Source organism: Rhagoletis pomonella, unplaced genomic scaffold, assembly GCF_013731165.1.
Source record: "Rhagoletis pomonella isolate Grant_MI unplaced genomic scaffold, Rhpom_1.0 Rhpom_scaffold_00008, whole genome shotgun sequence".
Lineage (NCBI taxonomy): Eukaryota > Metazoa > Arthropoda > Insecta > Diptera > Tephritidae > Rhagoletis > Rhagoletis pomonella.
In genome coordinates this window covers 2448899-2469780 of record NW_023458562.1, presented here as the reverse complement: position 1 = coordinate 2469780, position 20882 = coordinate 2448899, and the positions used below count along the sequence as shown (strand labels likewise).

General features: G+C 38.1%; 2 protein-coding genes across 2 annotated transcripts in view; one reads left to right on the top strand and one right to left on the bottom strand.

Moving 5' to 3' along the window:
* The window catches only part of LOC118744108 (scavenger receptor class B member 1), a gene marked incomplete at its 5' end in the record, with an annotated part of 65354 nt that overhangs the window by 4287 nt on the left and 40185 nt on the right, over window positions 1-20882 (bottom strand).
* Window positions 13300-15075, top strand: LOC118744107. The gene has a single exon (XM_036476836.1). It carries the CDS (start codon window positions 13585-13587, stop codon window positions 14989-14991), a length of 1407 nt encoding a protein of 468 aa, XP_036332729.1. The 5' UTR covers window positions 13300-13584; the 3' UTR covers window positions 14992-15075.

The window sequence follows — 20882 nt, the reverse complement described above, 5'->3', positions numbered from 1 at the left end:
GTGTCGAGATCTAAAACTATTCAGCTACAGAATCAAATTCATCAGCTGATTGGATATGCTAAAGATAGTATTTCAATTATTGAGAGTGGAAATAATAGTTTTCTTTATAGTAAAAATCGAGTCCGATACGTCAAACGTGCTGGAATGACAGTTAAAATCTTGACATAAACCACGGAATGATTCGTTTAGTTCAAAATTAGTTTTGCATGGCTTTAAAAATAGAGGTCGAAAGTGTCTTGACACTCGAGAAGGAACATTAAAATTTACCTCAGCCAGGAGGGCCGAGCTATTAATCAAGCCTGTCATTAATTTTACGATAAATATTATACCCAGCATTTCTCTACGACTTGCGAGTGTAGGCAAATTTATGAGCTTTAGACGACTTGTGTAAGGGGGGAGATTGTAATCTGAATCCCAGTTAAATTACGCAATGCAAAAAGCAAGAATTGTTTTTGAATTGATTCAATCCTTTCTGAATGAACTTGGTAGCGGGGATTCCAAACAATAGATCCGTATTCTAGTATAGGTCTAACTAAACTGGTAAAAAGAGCTTTTGTAACATAAGGATCTTTGAACTCTTTTGACCATCGCCTTACAAATGCAAAAACGCCTTTGGCTTTATTGACTGTAACATTAATATGATGGTTGAAATTGAGTTTGGAATCCATTGTGATACCAAGATCGACAAAATTGGATACCTGCTCCAGATTATAATTTGATATTGAATAAACAGCTGGTTGAACAGCCCTCCGAGAGAAACACATAACTTTACATTTTTGAAGGTTTAGTGGCATATAGTTTGTATTACACCAACTAACCACGTTGTTCAGATCCGCTTGTAACAAAGACCTTTCTTCGATAGAGGACAATGTTTTAAAAAGTTTCACATCATCAGCATACATTAAAATTTTTGAATATTTTATTATAGAAGAAATATCATTAATGAATATCAGGAACAGAATCGGACCAAGGTGGCTTCCCTGAGGAACTCCTGAAGAAACTTTAATGATGTTGGAAGAACAATTATTAACAATAACTCTTTGTGTTCTATCAGAGAGGTAAGATGAGATCCATTGAAGAAGACTGGGCTGAAAGCCGATTAGGTCGAGTTTACGGATGAGTAACGAGTGACATACTTTGTCAAAAGCTTTACTGAAATCGGTGTAAATTACGTCGGTATGAGCATTTTCTCTAAAACCGTTTGAGACATGAGTTGTAAACTCCAATAAATTAGTCATAGTAGATTTTCCTTTAGAAAACCCGTGTTGAGATTGTGTAATTGAAGAAGATATAGAATATGTCAGCTGGTTAATAATAATTGCTTCGAATAATTTGGGGATAGCGGAGAGTTTCGCTATGCCTCGATAGTTTTCTATAGACGACCTGCTGCCGTTTTTGTGAAGTGGTATTATGAAAGACTCCTTCCAGGCTGACGGAAAAACGCCATGTTTAAGTGACAAATTGAATAGAGTTGTTAAAGGCTCGCAGATGTTCTCAGCGCAGTTTTTAAGAAAACAGGTCGGAATATGATCAGGTCCAGGCCTAAATGACGCTTTTAAGGTTTTTAAAGAGTGTAAAACTTCATCGGAAGATATTAATGGAATATAAGCAGAGTTGATTGGACAAAGCTCGTACGGATAGTCTCCACTTATAGGGAAGTCTACAGAATAATTGGACCTAAAGAACCGAGCAAACATGTTGGCAATGAGTTGGCTGTCGCTAGATACAGTGTTGCGATAATGCATAGCGGACGGAAAACCATGTGCCTTACGCTTTGAATTTACGAAACCATAAAATGATTTAGGATTGTTAATTAAATTCTTCTTAATTTTACATAAATATGAATTATAACATTTCTTATTTAATGCAAAGTAGCTATGCCGCAAAACTGAGTACCTTAGGTAATCACTGTGTAAGCCCGTTCTTTTATACAGTTTAAAAGAGTGCGACTTTTTATTTTTAAATTTTTTAAGCTCTTTAGTGAACCATAATTGTGTTGGTTCTTCATGAACAATATTACGTATTGGCACATACTTTCGAAACAAATTGAAAACAGTATCATTAAAGTGCTCAACGCTACGCTCCACGTCATCTCTATATATTGGCCAAGATAACTTTGCAAGTTCTTTGTTAATTTTCCTGAAATTTGCTTTCGCAAAAACATATCTAGTACTTGAACTTGACTTATTATTATGTATTTCATTTATGATTTCGTAGCTTAACTCAAGAGCAGGATGGTATGCATCTTCCGGCAAAACTAGGGGATCACACCGATTAATAGAGGCCTTCGGAACATCATCAACGTAAACGAGATCCAAGACCTTTCCAAACTTATTTGGACATATATTTATTTGTTTGAGGCAAAGTTCAGCCATTTCCTCCAGAAATACATTGTAACTATCTCTAGATGAAATTGGTACAACATCGGTGTCAATGATGTTCCATGAAATGTGTGGCAGATTTAAATCGCCCAAAACAATCATAGAATCGGATGCCGTAAGCATTGCATTTACGGCCTCAAGTAAAGAAACAAGCTGCATATATACTGATACGGCAGAATTAGGAGGGATGTAGCAAAGAGTTAAATAAATATAAGTCTTTCCAGCCTGTACACGTATACATTTAAATTCGGTATATTCAATGGCAGGAAGACTAACTTCCTCGGATGGTATCGATGAATGCACCGCAAAAAGAACACCACCGCCGATTCTACCCTCGACCAACTATTTTTTATATCTGACCATGATTTAATTTTCTGTACTGTTGATGTAGTGTTTGAACGTTCTGCAATTTGTGTTGCTTTCTCGTATCGTGATTTTCGTTCGTTAGATAATAGTGCATTGTTCTCTGATTGTTCTTCTATTCATTGGAATGAATGTTGGTATTATGAAACGGTAGACAAGAAGCTCGAATGCCTTAATAATAATTTAACTACCCTCTTTGATCGTCATGTCCCCGTCCGTACTGCAAACGTTATTAATACATCCTGCCCTTGGTTTAACAAAAAAGTAAGTTTCGCTATAAAGAAACGCAACAAGTTGCATGCCAAATGGAGAAGGTCGAATACTGATACTGCGTGGCATGCGTACAAGACCGCGCGAAATGAAGCCACCGTTATCATTAAACAAGCTAAAAGGTGGTATTGTAAACAAAAACTGAATCCTTCTCTCCCATCTAAAGAATTGTGGAGCAACTTGAAGCATTTAAACATACATGGGAAAAATAAAGTGCAGTGCATAATTCACCCTGATCTATTAAATGACTTTTTTATTGGTTCGGAAAACTGCAGTAACTCTACTATCTCTGATGATACCCCTTTAGATGCTTGTATAACTTTAGATTCTTTTGCGTTTCTCTGCGTGAGTGAATGTGATGTACTAAAGGCAATTATGGCTATTAAGTCGAATGCTGTTGGTGATGATGGAATATATTTAAGATTTGTTAAAATCGTGCTCCCATTTATTATAAGTACTCTTACCCATATAATAAATCATTGCTTCTCTAGTGGCCGTTTTCCGGATGCTTGGAAAAAAGCAATTATTTTGCCTATTCCTAAAAAACCACTTGCGTCGAACCCTTGTGAATACAGGCCTATAAGTATCTTACCAGCATTTTCTAAAGCGTGTGAGTTTTTGATGGCTGACCAAATCTCCATGTACATTCAAAAAAATAATTTGCTTTCTCCTTTGCAGTCTGGGTTTAGACCCAAGCATAGCTGTGCCACAGCTATGGTTAAAATTTTGGATGACATTAGAATGCCGTACGATAATGGAGATCTAACTATTCTATGCCTCTTAGACTTTTCTAAGGCATTTGACTCAGTCAGCCACTCTTTGTTATGTCGGAAACTCAGGCACTACTTTGGGTTTTCTAATGGTGCGATAAAACTTTTGTCTAGCTATCTTAAGGGCAGAGTTCAACGAGTTAAATGTGAGAATGTTTTTTCTCAGTTTAAAGCTATCAAAGCAGGTGTCCCTCAGGGATCAATCCTTGGTCCTCTATTGTTTAGTATTTTTGTAAATGATGTGTTTTCGGTGTGCAAATATGTAAATGTTCATGCGTATGCTGATGATATTCAGCTGTACCTTTCGAATCGTATAGGTCTCGTCGAGGATATATGTTTTAAGGTTAATAGTGATCTGTCCGGTATCTTGTGTTGGGCGCAGAGGAATCTTTTATGTTTAAATGCTGCTAAGTCGTATGTCATGCCTATATGTAAAAGTGTAATAGACCCTACCAACATCCCACCTCTGTGGATTGGTACAGCCGCCCTCATGACCACTGAGAAAATTAAGAACTTAGGCTTTATTGTAAACAATAAGTTAAGCTGTTGTGATCATGTTAATAAAGTAGTAAGTAATGTGTATGTAACTTTACGTAGGAATGTCTGCTTCGTTTACGCCTCAGGAAACACGACGCAAACTTGCTATGCAGTTAATTTTTCCCCATTTCACATATTCCGAAATAGTTTATAGCAAACTTGATTCAAAGTCAGTCAGCAAGTTGAATGTAGCTTTCAATAACGTAACACGGTATGTGTATGGCATTGGACGATATGCTCATATATCGCCATGGTGCGATAAAATTCTTGGTTGCAGTATTATAAATTTTTTGGCTGCAAGAAACTGCATTTTTTTGTATAAATTGTTAGAGTGGAAAGTCCCGCAATATTTATATGAAAAGCTTCAACTAACCAAATCACAGAGACATAACAGCTTGGTTGTCCCTAAATATAATTCGCTTACTTCCAGTCGACTGTTTTTCATTGATATGTCCTCTGACTACAAATAATCTTGGTGTGTACCTTTTTTCCTTTTTCTTTCTTCTTCTACCTATTCTCTTACATTATACATCTCCGTTTTCCTCTTTAATCATTCACATTTGCTGTATTAGTATTAAGTTTACATTAAGAACTCATATATTTTAGTTTGTATCTTTTCTTGGCAAATTATGTTAGTATAGATTATAATTCTTTGTTGATGTACATATAAAAGTTGTACAAAAATTAGTTGTACAAAAATTTTAAACAAATAAATAAATGTAATTATTATTATATAATTTTTATTTTTTTGCTCAATAATAATGATAACTTCTTGACTTCTATGGTTTTGATCGAGATTAATGATTATGTCGCAATTTTTGTTTTTTCGCTCAAGTATAATACTCAGCTTCTGAGTTTTATAATTTCGCTTGAGCATAAGGATTACTTTTGTTTTTTATTTTTTTCGCTCAGGTATAATGATTATCTTGCGATTTTCGTTTTTTTCCGCTCAAGGATAATGACTGACACCTGATTTTTATTTTCTTTCGCCAAACATAAAACTCAAAATCTTATGAAACCAAGACCATATGAACTGTTGACTTGAAATTTTATAAGAACACATCTTTTATCTTGTGTTATCTTCCTATAAAAACAAATGTTTGAAATTATAAACTTATAGGTGGAAAATTGGTATGAAATGAAACAAGATCGTTTTCATGCCGTGTGCATGTGTCATATCTACATAGTATAGCATAGTATGTACACGCACGTAGCACCAACTAGATTAAAAATTTGATTTTTTCTTACTTTCGTAGTTATATTTCGTTGAGATTGGAAAATAAATGTGTGTGTGAGTTTAACTTCAAAATCAAATTGCTTGCAAACGTCATAAATGCTCTAAACCAATAACACGGCTACAAAAACATCACAAAATATACACGAAACAAAACTTAATGTAGGGTGCAGGTAGGATCAACTACAACATGAAAATAGGTTTCCTATAGTTCCTGAAACCTCCATTTTTATTTTATTTAAAACAACCGTTATTTTCTTACAATGCACTTATCTAATAACAGCTTGACTAAATATTTTTCATCCGATTTTGAAAATCAACGTGGTTTAAAAAAGGAATTTACGTATATACCTTTAAAATGATGTATAACAAGCTAAGTCTAACAAGCTTGTTGGTACTTTGTTTTCATCGGGTAAAATTTAAAAACCTCTATTTTTATACCCGAGCACACTTGTGTGCAAGGGTATTATAACTTTGTTCGCATAACGCATATTCGTAACAGCCTAAAGGAATCGAGATAGATATATACAAATGTATACATACATAAATGCTCAGAATGAAAAGAGAAGTCGATTAAGCCATGTCTGTCTGTCTGTACGTCCGTCCGTCCGCCCGAAAACACGATAACTCGAGCAAAAATTGAGATATCTCAACGATAGTATGTAGGTTGCCCTTTATCCGAGGTAGGTTGGTGTTGCAAATGGGCGAAATCGGACTGTATCCTCGCCCACTTCACCTATAACGGTATCTTCGAAAAATGGAAAAACTACGATATTTCGGTAAATATTGGATACAAATTGTTGAAAATGAGTATGTGCAGTAGAACTTTGATAGAAAATAGTATTATTATGAAAGTTTTGGAAAATGAGCGTAACCTCGCCCGTGATGAAATGCCGTATCTAAGTAGCCGCTTCACCCTTCCTTACTAAACTCGGTACCAGCTTTACTAAGGGTCCATCTGTTGAAAATAATAATGGTAATTTACAGAAACACAGAAACTTGGATAAATCAGTAACTACTGAAGCTAATTCACTTAAAATCCATGATTGCAATAGCCACTTACAAGAAAATTAAATAGATTCATATAAATTTCTGGATAATGGGCGTGGCGCCGCCACTTATGACCACAATGTGTATCTCAGTAACCGATTTATCAATTTCTACAAACTCGGTGCACTTATTAACTTTGGTACAGAAAAGCAATGCATTGAAAATGATTCAAATCAGTGTAAAATTATACCCGCTTCCCGTATAACAGTAAATTTTAAATATACGAAAACTCAGATATTTAAATAACTGAGAATGCTAATTTACTCCAAGTTAATACTTACAAGAATCTCTTAACAATAAACAAGACTGCTAAAACTTTTAGGAATTGGGCATGGCGCCGCCCACTTTATGAATAAAAGGTATATCCCGGTAATCGCTTTACCGATGTCTATCAAACTTAGTTCAGTTAAGTCTAACTCAGCATATTATCGAAAACGTTTGAAATATGGAAAAAAAGCCCCTGCTCATCATGCAAAGGTAGACGTTATTTTATACCAGTGGCGGGTATATAAAATTTCGTTTCGCCCGAACTTATACTTCCTTATTTGTTGTTAATTTTTTCCACTTTGACCATCGCTAAATTTTTAAAATTTTTAAAAATTTCTATGAAAGATGCTAAACATAGATATTACATCTTTTCTTTTTCGCTCATTCTTTATAAGCAGGGAACGTATTTTATGGAAATTGCCTTTTTTTCTGCTAAAGAGATAGAGTATATTCGATTAAGAATGTCCACGATTTAGCTTTCCCTGATTCCATATATACACATTTGAAGTTGCCTTTTTTAAGATTTTTGCCTTTTCTACCTTTAAAAAAGTGATTATAGCACTTACAATTTTTTTTTTAAGATTAAAAAATATTCACATGCCCATGCGGCACTGGGACCTCTTGCCAAATTGGTGTTGAAAAAATTCAAATCCGTTTTCTCAGCTAACGTAGGCTTGAAGACAATTAGGGGTGTGGATAAAATTGTAAAGGGCGAGGAAAGCGCCCTTATTTCTGATAATATGAACGTTTCAAACTTTCCATATTTAAATTGGGCTCCACTTGTATCAACTTACGTCGAGCGCACATTTAGTACATTCAAGGCTTTTCTTCGCGAAAATCGAATGAAAATGCTGCCAGAAAACTTCAAAATGCATCTTGTGGTTCAATGTTACTACAATTATACAGATTAAAGTTTTATGAATTATAAACTCGAAAGGATAAAATGTACAAAGATTAAAAGTACAAAGTTTTCATATAATGAAACTAGTTCATAGTTTTTCTCTTTTTACTTTTAATATACCCATTTCTAAAATAAATATATTTTTTGATTGTTCTTCGTATTTTGTCTTTTTTTAGTGCCTTATTTTGCTTTTTTTGCAAAACTTTTTTTGCGTGTTGGTGTTGGTTGATTTTTCCGACAGGGTGGTAAGATGATTTATTTTGGAACGAATTTCCGTCATCCCTTGTCAAGTTTGGTTTGCAGACAAACCGGTTTCGGCGTTGTGCCATCTTCAGTGTCATTTTTCGTTCTGTCTGGTTCGAGATTTGTCCCTAATTTATGTTCATTTATCTTAGGTAATGTGATTTTCGTCGATGATTAATTACTAGATATGCCATGGTGCCCATTTTTTGAAGCAGGTAATAGGTTCATCTTCGCTGTTTCGATATTAACGTCCATTGTTGTCGCTGTATGGTTTTTGCCTGCAGGTAGGTAAAAGTCAGTGATTTTTGCCCTGGTGGTGCTTTTTGGTGTGTTCGGAGTGTCCATGCCTGTTTTTTGTTGTCATTTTTCCTTTTTTCGTAAATCAATTTTAAGGGTTCGAATATAACATCCGATGCGGTATTTGTTTGTTCGTTTATTATTTTGCCGTCGAAGGTTATGTTGTACATGCAGTAGTTTCGCTGCCTTTCTTATTTGCGTTGGTGAACAGTTGTTGTTAAACATGTGGTTAGCAAAATTTGACTCTGGTATTGCGCTCGGTTTCTGTGTCTTTTTGTTATAGTCTCTTATAGGCTCGGGGAATCTTGTTTTTATTTTACGTCCTGTTTGACCTATGTAACTATGCCGGCATTTGCAAGTTAGTTTATAGACTCCTTGTTTATCCAATGGATCTTCTTGATTTGTGGTGTTCCGTAGTATCCGTCCCACGTTGTTATTTGTTCTGAATGATGTGCGAAGGTTGTGTTTCTGGAACAGCTTTGCAAGTTTGTACGTTGACTTTCCAGTATAGGTTAATACCGCCCAATTTTTGTCATTGTTTTCTTCTTTGTTTGGCTTTTTGTTTTTGTGCTCCCTTCGGATTTCTTCTACCAGATCTCTTTTGTATCCGTTATTAGCCGCTATGGCATATATTGCGTTCAGTGCTTTGTTGTATCCTTCTTTTGTTAGAGCGAATTCTTTTCACTTTTTAATTACCATCTTTAGACAAAATTTGGGAAAGCAGTTTTGTAGCCCGTTTAATTTTAGTACAACAAAGTGTAAGTTTGAAGATAATATGACTTACCGTTGATTTTTGGCAATTATTTTTTTTTACGCTCATGCACGTTTTTCACATAAAAAACGTGTTTGAGCACTCTTTGTATGGAGAAAATATGCAACACCTTTTACGAAAGAAAATTTTCAAAATTAAACGATCAATAAGTTAGTGTTTTTTCGTATTACGGATATACATACATATGCGTATGCAAAAGGCATGAAAACGATCTTGTTTCACTTCGATGCCGATTTTCTGCCTATAAGTGTAGAATTTCAAACTTTTCGTTGTCATTGGGTGGTACCCCATGATAAAAAGTGTGTTCTCATAAAATTACAAGCCAAGAGCTCATATGGTCTTTGTTGTATAAAGTTTTGAGTTTTATGTTGAGGGAAAGAAAATAAAAATCCGGTGTCAATCATTATTCTTGAGTGGAAAAAATAAAAATCGCAAGATAATCATCATACCTGAGCGAAAAAAATAAAAAGCAAAAGTAATCCTTATGCCCAAGCAAAAATATAAAACTCAGAATCTGAGTATTATTCTTGAGAGAAAAAATAAAAATCGCAAGACAATCATTACTCTTGAGCGAAAGAATAAAAATTGAAGGATAATCATTATTCTCGATCAAAAAACTTAAAATCAAGGGGGAATCATTATTCCTGGGCGAGAAAATAAAAATCATATTTTAATTATTACTTATAGTTTTTATTAGTAAAACGTGAAAAATAAAAATCATTGTAAGTCACGGTAGGACAAACAAAGACAGATATATACATAAAATTTATGTTGATGTTTTCAATTTAAATTTAAAAAATAATGATTATTTTCCATCCCTGGTAAAAACGCTATACATTTGTAAAATAATAAGTATAGTTTCTGGCGCCAGTAGGAGAAATACCGGAAATTACCTTCAGCTGTGCTTAACATGGCCAAACGTGAAATTTTAGGCGCTTCTGTTAAGAATTACATTATTTGGTTTCCTCACACAGGTAGTTAGTAAAATCCAGAGATACGATAAAAGTCAAGCAAAATGCACATGCAACTTAAGCTTTCCTTTCCGAGGAAAGCTTTTTTAAAAAATAAAAACGACTCTTTACTTACTCCGCTTCTCGCGAACAATTATCAGAAGTGAATCCTTTATTTCAATTGTCTCTTATTTATAATCTAACATTTGTTTTCGTAAGAACTAATTTCACAATGACGCCTTGGCGTTGTATCAGCCAGTGGATTGATGAAATGCCAAAGCGTGAAAAATGCGATATTGTTTTCTTAATCAAAAGTTTACAGAAGGAACGGAAAAGACATTGTTGCACGTTATGCGTTCTGGGCTATTGGAATGCGGTTATGTTTACATTGGCTACAATGCCGCTGTGTGGTCTTTTGGTTTGATCTTCGATCCCATAGAATTTAATTAAGAATGCAAAGATGCTGCTGTCAGCATTTTGGCCATTTGTTATTTTATTTCAATATGTGATATTAAATTACAGAGGTTGTTGCTTTATGATTTTAATTAAAAACTGAGTATGGGAATATGCTTTCTTCATTTGAACTTTATTGTTTACAATTTGTATTTAAACCATTATGTGTGGTCTGCTGTTAACTCCCCCCTCGCTAAGATGAATCGTCCCTGATTCTGCTCTATTTTCTGAAAAAAAGAAAAATACGGCTACTAACCTGATCAACAAAATCTACTCCTTAAGTGACCAGGAGTTCAGAAAAAGTAACAAACAGAAAATAATAAACATACTGCACAAGAACGGATACCCAAATAAAACTATTGAGATGCTAATAGCAACAACAATTAACAAATTAAAATCAACGCAAACAAACAATAAGGCTACCAGCAGAAGTGAAAACAGAAGATTTACAGGAGTCACATACATACAAGGCCTAACCGACAGCAAAACACTGCACAGAAATATTCAAAACAAGAACATAACATATGCACATAAGCCACATAGCACGCTAAACAAAATATTCACCAAAACAAAAGACAAAATAAACAAACAACAACAACATAATGTGGTCTATCAAATCCAATGCAAAGGTAAAGTCAACGAAAACTGTAACAAAGTATACATAGGCACGACTAAACGAGCGCTTGGAGTCAGAATTAGTGAACACCAAGCAGACGCGAAAAATAGGAAGACAACAACAGCACTTGCACAGCACTTGACGAATAGCGAACACATGGCAGATTTTGAGAACACCACAATTTTGGACGTGGAAAGACGAGAAAAAACAAGATTAACTTTGGAGAGTCTGCGAGTACAGGAGAGGATAAGGGACGCGATGAACTTTAAAGAGGACGTTGACAATATAAACTGTGCGTACCGGACGGCAATACAAAGTAACAACTCAGATGGGCGAAGACAGTGACGTCAAAAAAAAGAAAAAGTGTTTAGTTAAATGTTTTGCATTTATTGTAATGTAAATAGTTACACTAATTTAATATGTAAGTGCTATTGTGATAAAAAAGATATGTATATGTATGTATAATTTCCAGTCATATGTAACTATGTCTAATTGTTGTGTGAATTATGTTTTGTTTTTTTTTGCAAAAAATCAGACTCCCTGATGAAGGCGTGAAGTACGCCGAAACGCGTAGGAGAAAGAGGAAACACAGTTTGCCTTTTTAATATACCGGCCGGAAAGCTCTACCAATGACCCAATATAAAATATTTTTATATTCGTTTTCTTGGAGTTCTAAATTATCATTTTCTTTTGTATTTTTATGTGGTTTTTGCAATTTTGTACAAAGATAAATGGCAAAAATTATGCATAAAGTAATAATAATATACCAAATGAATGAATTGATTTTAAAGCTTTTATTTTCTTCACCTAAAATATTTATGTTTTCTAGTTTTAACACCTTGTTACTTGATTCTATATATTCCAATATTTCAAAGTTATTTACATAGTTATATTTCAAATAGTTCCAAATTTTAGACTCAGTGTTTTCATATGTGATATTATCTATCTCAGTTTGATTTTCAAATGTAATTAAATATGTTCCTTTTAGTGTTCGGTTTTCGACATTATTTTTTCCTGAAATTAGTATTGCCCCTTGTTTTATTATTTCAATTTTATTGTTCCGTTCCTTAATTTTTTTGCATTTTCCTTGATTTTTATTTAAAATTTCTGACAAACATGATTTTTCTTTTACTAATTTACAATATGTGTTTGTTAATTCAGTTTTGCAAAATCTAGTTGAGCTATAACCCTTACTTCTTAAAACTTACAAGTTAATTCTATTTTTGGGTATTTAATGTAAAGTACAATTATGTCATTCTTGTGTATAATTTTAATCTCTGAAACGTCCATTAAATCCGTAACTGTCATAGTTCCATGCTGATAATAAGTGATATTTTTTAGTTCGTCAAAATGTAAAATAGTTGGGTTTAGAATTCCCATTTTTCCAAAAGTTATTGTATTTATCATGTTTTGAACTTAACAAAATAAACTGATTTCGGTTCTTCTTTATATTTCTAGCAAGTGTGTCACCTTTAATATTTTGTACTGTATCAGTCAGTTATGTGATAATTTTAAAAATTTCTGAGTTTGTTGTGAACTACTTGTTATTGTTTGAAATTAATTCGTCTAATTTGTCATTAACTTTGATGAAATCGTCATGGTCTGGAGTTTCTGCTATCCGCTTCCAAAGTGTTTCTATTACTAAAAATTTCTGATTCGGTCTCTGCATTATTAAATTCTAATTTAGCGTTATTTTTGTCGTAAAGAACACTGTTATAAAAATTTTGTTTTTCATCGGCTATAATATTCTCAAAATATGTTAAGTTTGTAATACGAAATATGTCCCCGTACTTGCTGTACATAGAAAATTCTCCGTTTTCAATTAGTACATAGTCCTGCCGAGTGTAAGCAATAATGACAGCTTTTGTTAAACTGAGTAGTAATCCAAGAAGTAAAAGTAGCATGAATGCAATCTAAAATATTATGATTTTATGTTATCTTTATGAACAGTTCTATTCCTATTATTAATTATTATCTTATTCCCTAGATTTTTCTTTACTTGTTGCTTTTTATACCAAGTTTTTAGTTTATTTCTTTCTCCTATAACTTTTTCGTAAATTACTTGGCCTGGATAAAACTGTTTATCCGTTCTATTTTTATTATGAGGCGCGAGCATTTTTTCCTGCGCTTGCCTGAGGGTGTTGGGTAAATTTTCATGTTTTACTTTATTGTGGAAAAAAGGTCGGCAAAAATCCTCTTAGCTAAATCCTCCCCGCGGGTGCCGACTGGGCAATGGGCGTCGCTGCTGTCACCGCGATGGCTTAGCACCTAGGCTAGTACCTAGAGCGGGTCTTGGCGGTGGGAGCAGGCGGCGTCTAGCGAAGGCAGGAATACGTATCCATCCTTCTCTTCCTAGTGCTTTGCTCTGCATATGAAACTGGGGGAGGGGGGTGTATGCCTACTTCTGCCATTGCTAACGAGGTACCTGGCGGTAGGTATAAAACGCTAGGGGTAGAGGTTCCCTGACATAAAAACTCATCATGGAGGCCAGAAAGGAAGAAGAGCGGGCTGGGATATCAGCCCAAACGTCGGTGGGAGAAGTGGCTACTACCACCGGCGGGCACAGCGAGTCTACTTGCTGTGTCGCCAGCGGCCACACCTCCGCTGTGAAGGGAGCGGTTCACAGCGGTTGTAGTGTTACCGCCAAAGCGACGCTACAGCGCAGGGGTGCCACAGTCCACGAAGACTCGGACCTCGAAAGCGGTGAGAGCGTTTGCACGCAAGAAGAGGAGGCCTTGCTACGCTCTCCCGGGGATGCCAAAGGTGCTTGTTCGGCATCAAAGAAAAGGCCTAGGGCAAAACCCAGTAAGGAGGGGTTGAAGGCAAAAGCAATATACAAGGCGGCGGTCAAAGTCCACGAGAGACTTAGCTGCAAGTCCAACCGGACGAAGGAAGAGGAGGAAAGGTTGGCTTGGGCTAAGGAGAAAATGGAGGAAGGCCGGGCGTACTACGCGGCAAGGCCACGATTCACTGCCACGGATCCGGGATTCGCAAACCGGATAGAGGAAGGAATCGCGGCTAAAAGGCAGCGGTCAGCTGAAAGCGAGACAGCAAGGCCAGCCAAAAAATCGAGGCGCAGAGACGACGCTGCAAAGCCAAACGTCAGGCTCGATCTAGAGAGACCGACTACATCGAGAGCGGCGGCAATGGCCAGTGAGATAGCCAGAAGACACCTTATCGTGGCACTCATAGACCGGAGCAATCCGCTGGGACAAATCTCTCAGGAGCGCTGGGGAGCAGTAGAGCATAAGCAGCTGGATGCGCTTGTCGCAAAAATGGATGGGGACCCCACCACGACCATGCCAACTTTCGATGGTGCGGGGTGGCTAAATGGGGTGAAAATAATAAAATGCAAGGACGATCCCTCTCTACTATGGGTAAAGGAAGCTGTTGCGACGCTTCAAGGCATGTGGGAGGGCGCCGTCTTGGAGGTTGTGGACCGCAGCTGCATACCATCCATACCGAAAGCGAAGGTGCTCATACCCCGCACGGTAAAACCGGAGAATGCGCTGCGGCTTCTGCAGAGACAGAACCCAGACGTGCCGACGGGAGATTGGAGGGTGTTAAAGGTCACCAACTCCTGTAAGGAGGATGGCAGCCAAAATTACATCCTCCAAATCAACAAGCCGGCCGAAGACATACTATACGCTAGGTTCGGGAAGATGGCGTGGGGCATAGGTAGCGTATACCTTCGCCTGAAGAAGCGAAGCCTGGCCGATAACAATGCCAACACGCTGGAGGAGCGAGAGGTCGAGAAGGATCTGGGAGAGATCCTGGAGGCCACCTTGAAGCTCCAGGAGACCGAGAAGGGCGATCCGGAGATTCTACCCGACCCCGAAAAGAATCCTGATCCTTGCAGTGAAGGTTCTTCAAATAAATCTGCATAAAAGCAAGGTCGCCTCTGCCGAGCTCCTCCTCAATTTAGAGAGGATCGGCTACGATGCGGCGTTAGTCCAGGAGCCATGGATAGCGTCGGGGAACGTGGTAGCTGGACTAAAGTCGCAAACTTACTATACGCACATCCCGAGTGCAACAAACAGGGTAAGAACAGCTATACTGGTAAAGAAAAGTATACACTCTTATATTGATCTTAATTTCTCTTCAGATGATCTGACGGTGGTAGCTGTGAAGGATGGCAAGGATGACACAATACTCCTTGCATCTTGTTACATGCCTCACGACGAGGAGGCGCCACCAAACGAGCTCCGGAGGTTGGTGGGAGAGGCCGAGAAGGCTAAACGCCCACTCATCATAGGCACGGATGCCAATGCGCACAACACAGTATGGGGGAGTGGAGATACCAACGAAAGGGGTGAGTCTTTACTAAACTTTATATTAATAAGTAATTTAGATATAGCTAACCGGGGTGAGGAACCAACTTATATTGGCCCTACCTCGAAGATCGTCCTTGACATAACACTCCACACTAGTGGGGGAATCGGAGTACAGAATTGGGAGGTGCTTAGTACACCCTCGTTCTCTGACCATAGGTATGTAGGATTTCAGGTAAAATTCTCAGCCCGTACAAAAAGCGAAACCTTCAGAAATCACAGGAATACAAACTGGGAATTGTATGAAAGGGTAGTGAGGAAGAATTTAACCAAGCATAGGGTAAGTGACTCCCACTCTGAATTGGAGGAACTGGTAGTCTCACTTACCAACACTCTAAATAAAGCTTATTGCATCGCATGCCCTCCGCTACATGCCAAGCGAGGTTCAAAGCCACCTTGGTGGAACAGGGGGCTCGGAGCACTCAGGAAAAATGTTAGGGAACTCTTCAAACTGGCCAAGGTAGCCGACGACGAGTTCTGCTGGATGGAATACAAGGAAGTACTTATGGAATACAAGAAAGAGATTCGTAAATGCAAGCGGGAGTCGTGGAAGAGCTTCTGCGGCGAATTAGAAAAAACAACCGAGGTAGCCAGGCTAAGGAAATTGCTATCCAAGAACCCGACTAATCCAAGGTTACTACGTAAAAAATGTGGAGAGTGGACTGGAAGAAGTGAGGACTCACTGGAAGACCTAGTCAACACACACTTTCCGGGGTGTACAGACAGCATAGATCTGCAACTTCTAGGAGATAGCGTGGAAAATGTCCCCCCCGGACATCATAACGGAAGAAAAAATACGGTGGGCAATCGATGGCTTCGGGCCGTTTAAGTCCCCAGGCACAGACGGTATCTTTCCAGCCATGATGCAAAAAATTTCCGCAGTGCTGACACCATACTTGAAAACAATATACGAGGGATGTTTAAGACTAAACTATGTGCCTGTCCTTTGGAGAGAGGCGAGGGTCGTATTCATACCGAAGGCGGGCAAGGGAAATCCCCTCTATTCGAAAGAATACAGACCAATTAGTCTAACTTCATTCCTTCTAAAGACGCTCGAAAAGATTCTGGACGCCTACATTAGGGATAAGCTGCCGTCGGCCAGCATATCAAAGGCGCAGCATGCCTACACGAAGGGTAGATCCACTGAGACTGCACTTCACTCACTAACCGCGGTAATAGAAAAAGCTCTGGAGCATAAAGAATATGCCCTAGGGGTCTTTCTGGACATAAGTGGGGCATTTAATAATGTCTCCTATGAGGCAATAATGGAAAGCCTAGAAGCAGCCCAGGTAGAGTCTGCCATCCTACTATGGATAAAAAGCCTGCTGAGCTGCAGGAAAATTAAGGCGGAGTGGAACGAAGCCAGGTTGCTCAGACTAGCGCATAGAGGAACTCCTCAGGGTGGTGTTCTGTCACCACTCCTGTGGCTACTCGTAGCGAATGAGCTTCTGGGAAAATTCGAAGGGAAAGCACCCAGACTAATTGCCTATGCGGACGACATAGCTATAGTTGTTACGGGGAAATTCCTAGACACCATCAGTAACGTAATGGAAAGCGCTCTAAGGGTCGTACATCGATGGGCGACAACAGTCAACTTAGAGGTAAATGCTGACAAAACGGATGCGGTACTGTTCACAAGAAGGTACAAAATCCCCGCGTGGAAACCCCCGAGGCTCAACGGGGCGGAGCTATCAATCAAGGATCACACCAAGTACCTGGGAGTAATTTTGGACAGCAAACTGATGTGGAAGCTAAATGTGGAGGAAAGGGTGAAAAAGGCCAGTGGTGCCCTTTACGCATGTAAAAAGATGCTGGGTACCACATGGGGCCTATCCCCTGGCCTCATGCATTGGTGTTACACAGCGGTAGTTAAGCCTATATTGCTCTACGGTGCTCTGGTATGGTGGACCGCTGCAAACAAAATTTCGTATAGAAAACCATTGGAGCGATTACAGCGGCTCGCTGCACTGTGCATAACAGGAGCGCTAAGGACCACTCCAACGGCGGCACTTAAAAGGCTACTTGGCCTACCACCAATCGACATCGCGGTGGAGAGCACTGCAGCGAAATCCGCCACGAGATTGATGGCCTTAGGTGAATTCTCCGCAAGAACCTTCGGGCACAGCTCGATATGCAGGGGGATGGAGGACAAAATAGACCACATACCCCCACGCTTCATCTGGGGAAGAAGGTTTAAAGCTACGGTTAAGGAGGGCGGATGGCGCATGAGCACGCGACCCGCCGGCGTAACGTATAACATCTACACGGATGGATCAAAAATGGCTGATGGAGTGGGCGCCGGAGTCTATTGCGCCGAGCTAGACCTCAGGCAACCCTTCAAGCTTCCAGAGTACTGCAGTATTTTCCAGGCGGAAGTCTTCGCTGTAGGGAAAGCTGCTGAGATAGCTAGCAACGCAGGAAATTATATAAAAAATATCAATATATATGTCGATAGCCAGGCGGCGATTAAGGCCATAATCTCACATCGTATTGTGTCAGAAAATGTCCTTAGAAGCAGGGAAGCAGTAGACAGGGCGGCCGAGAGTAAACGGCTGCATATATACTGGGTTCCAGGCCACAAGGGCATTTTAGGCAACGAAATAGCTGATGAGATTGCCAAAAGTGCCATCCGTCTTGCTAGCGAACCAGTACGGGAAATACAAAAGTCGCTAAAAACGATCTACAATGAAATTTCCGAAAGAGCTGGGTGCCGGATCAGGGGGAGATGGAACGCATTAGCGACATGCAAAACCACCAAGATCATGTGCAATAGCAGCAAAGGAAACACCCATTTCTTGCTTACACGGTCACGTAGGGATTGCAGGACAGTTGTCGGCCTAATGACGGGCCACAACCTACTGGCATCCCACGCAAGCAGAATGGGCATTAGTAACAGTGACGCATGCAGGAAGTGCAGGGAGGAAGGCATGAGTGAGACGTTAGAACACCTCCTCTGTTTCTGTCCGGCCTTAGCTAGAAATCGTCTTAGTTATCTCGGAGCTTCGCAGTTTAAAGGACTAGAGGAGGTTTCAAAACTGGATATTAAGGCACTCTTGAACTTCGCAAAAAGCGTTGACGTCCTATACGACGACTACTTTAGACCGCAGTAAAACGGACCTCCATCTGGCACTACAAAGGACCAACGGGTCTATGTAAGGCGCAACAGCCGGCCAGTGTAACCTAACCTAACCTATTGTGGAAAACATCTGTTGGTTTGAAATTTATTACCGAATGTATAGTCATATTATATTGTTGAGCAGCTCTTAGAATTGTTTCTAAGTCGCTCACTATGTTGTATTCCTCTTTTATGCATCTAGCGATTTCGATTATTGTGGAACGGACTCTATCTATTTGTCCATTAGTAGTACTGTGCCTTGGATCGCAAAAATAAATTTCAATATTTAATCTCTGCATTAATGATTTGAGTTGGGGTGTTGGGGTAATTCGTTTTACATCTGGGAACGTTTGGAGCAGTTCCAGAATTTTTTCCTCAATGTTTTTTAATACCAGAAATATAGAATAAGCGTCTACACACGTGATGAATTTTAACTTTTGGGAATAAAAACTGTCTATGTGAAGTTGTTCTCCTTCTTCTTCTGAAATTGAAGCTTAACGTATTGGAATTTTTTTAGGATGCCTATCGTATTTATTTTTATTGCATATTAATCAGTTTCGCACGTACTCTTTCATTTTCTTTCTCATTTCTGGCCAATAGTATAGCTTTTCTATTTGTTTCATATTTTCGTTATAGCTTCGATGAGATCTGTTGTGTGTCTGTTCAATTGTACCCGATTGATCTTCTGTATTGATGATATCCATTGGAAAAAGTTTGGTGTACACAAATTTGTTTTGAAATGTTTCTTTCAGCGGTCGCTGTATTTCGAGCAAATCCTCTACTGTGCAGTGTATTGCTGTTACCAAGTTAGGTGTAATATATTCTTTTAAAATTTTGAGTAGATTCTCAACTGTGTCGTATTCGATCAAGTGTCTTTTGTTTCCAAAAGTTTCGATTAGTTCAAGGATAGTGAACCTATTTTTACATAATATAATTTGCTGCTTAAACTGGTTTAAGGGTTTTTAGTTTTTTGTATATGAAAGCTTTCGCTACTTTGTGCGGAATGGTGCGATTCACAATCTGGTGAATCTCCTGATTCGCTGCTCAAATTGTTCAATTCAACTACTATATTAGTTTTTCCTGGCTGATACACAAATTTAGGAGAAAATTCTTCGATAAACGCGTGTAATCTTTTCATTTTGGAATTTGGGTTACGAGTTGATAATGCAAATGTTAACGGTTGATGATCCGTATGAATTTCAAGATTAGTTACCCCATATAGGTAGTTACGAAGGTTTTTCAAAGCCCATACAATAGCGTACAACTCTTTTTCGTTTGTAGCATAATTCCTTTCCGTTTATCGAGAGTTTTGGATATAAAGCAAAGTTTTGGATATGAGAAAGCACTGCGCCTATTGCAACGTTAGATGCATTAGTAGTCAACACGAATTGTTTTGAATATTCGGGTTGCGTCAACTCCATTTCTGATGCTAAACGCCTTTTCAGTTTGTTAAAGGCATAAATACCATTTTCATCTATTCCTATAGTTACTTTTTTGACATGTTTTTTGAAACTCTACCGTTTTGTGCTGATAAATATTTCGTCAAAGGCTTTGCAATTTGCCGCGTAATCCTTAACAAATTTGCGATAATATCCTGTAATGCCTAAGGAGGCATTAAATTTTTAGGTATTGGGTAATTCAGTATCACCTCGATTTTATGGGGATCTGTTTTGACAATATTTGGGAACTCTATTTCAGTTTCGAAAAATTTTGATTTTTCAAGTGAAATTTCCATGTGGGCTTTACTTAGTATTTCAATTATCATTTCTAAATCCTTCATGTGTTGTTCTAAATTTTCTGAAAAAATGATTATGCCATCCATATAAACGTGACATATTTTTCCTAAGTGGTCACGCAATATATCGTCCATTGCTCTTTGAAAAACTCTGGGAGCATTTTTTAGACCTAAAGGCATGCGTAAAAATTCTTATTTTTCGTTATTAATGGAAAAAGCTGTATTCTCTTTATCATTTTCTGACATTAAAATTTGGTGAAAGCCGGACTCCAAGTCTATATTTGAGAAATATTTTGCTTTCCCCAAATTTGATAAAATTATGTTTGTATCCGGGATAGGGTAACGATCGGAAACAGTATGTTCATTTAATTTTTTGTAGTCTATAACCATTCTAAATTTCGGTGACCCATCATCGTTTGTTCCTTTTTTTTGGTACGACCCAGATTCCTGAATTATAAGGACTTTTACTAGGCCTTATAATTTCTTCATTTAACAAATTGTTAATTTCTTTATTCACAAATGAATTCACGGATAGGGGGTATGGATATTGTCTGCTCCATATAGCTTTCTTACTTTCCATTCTTATATCTGCTCTTA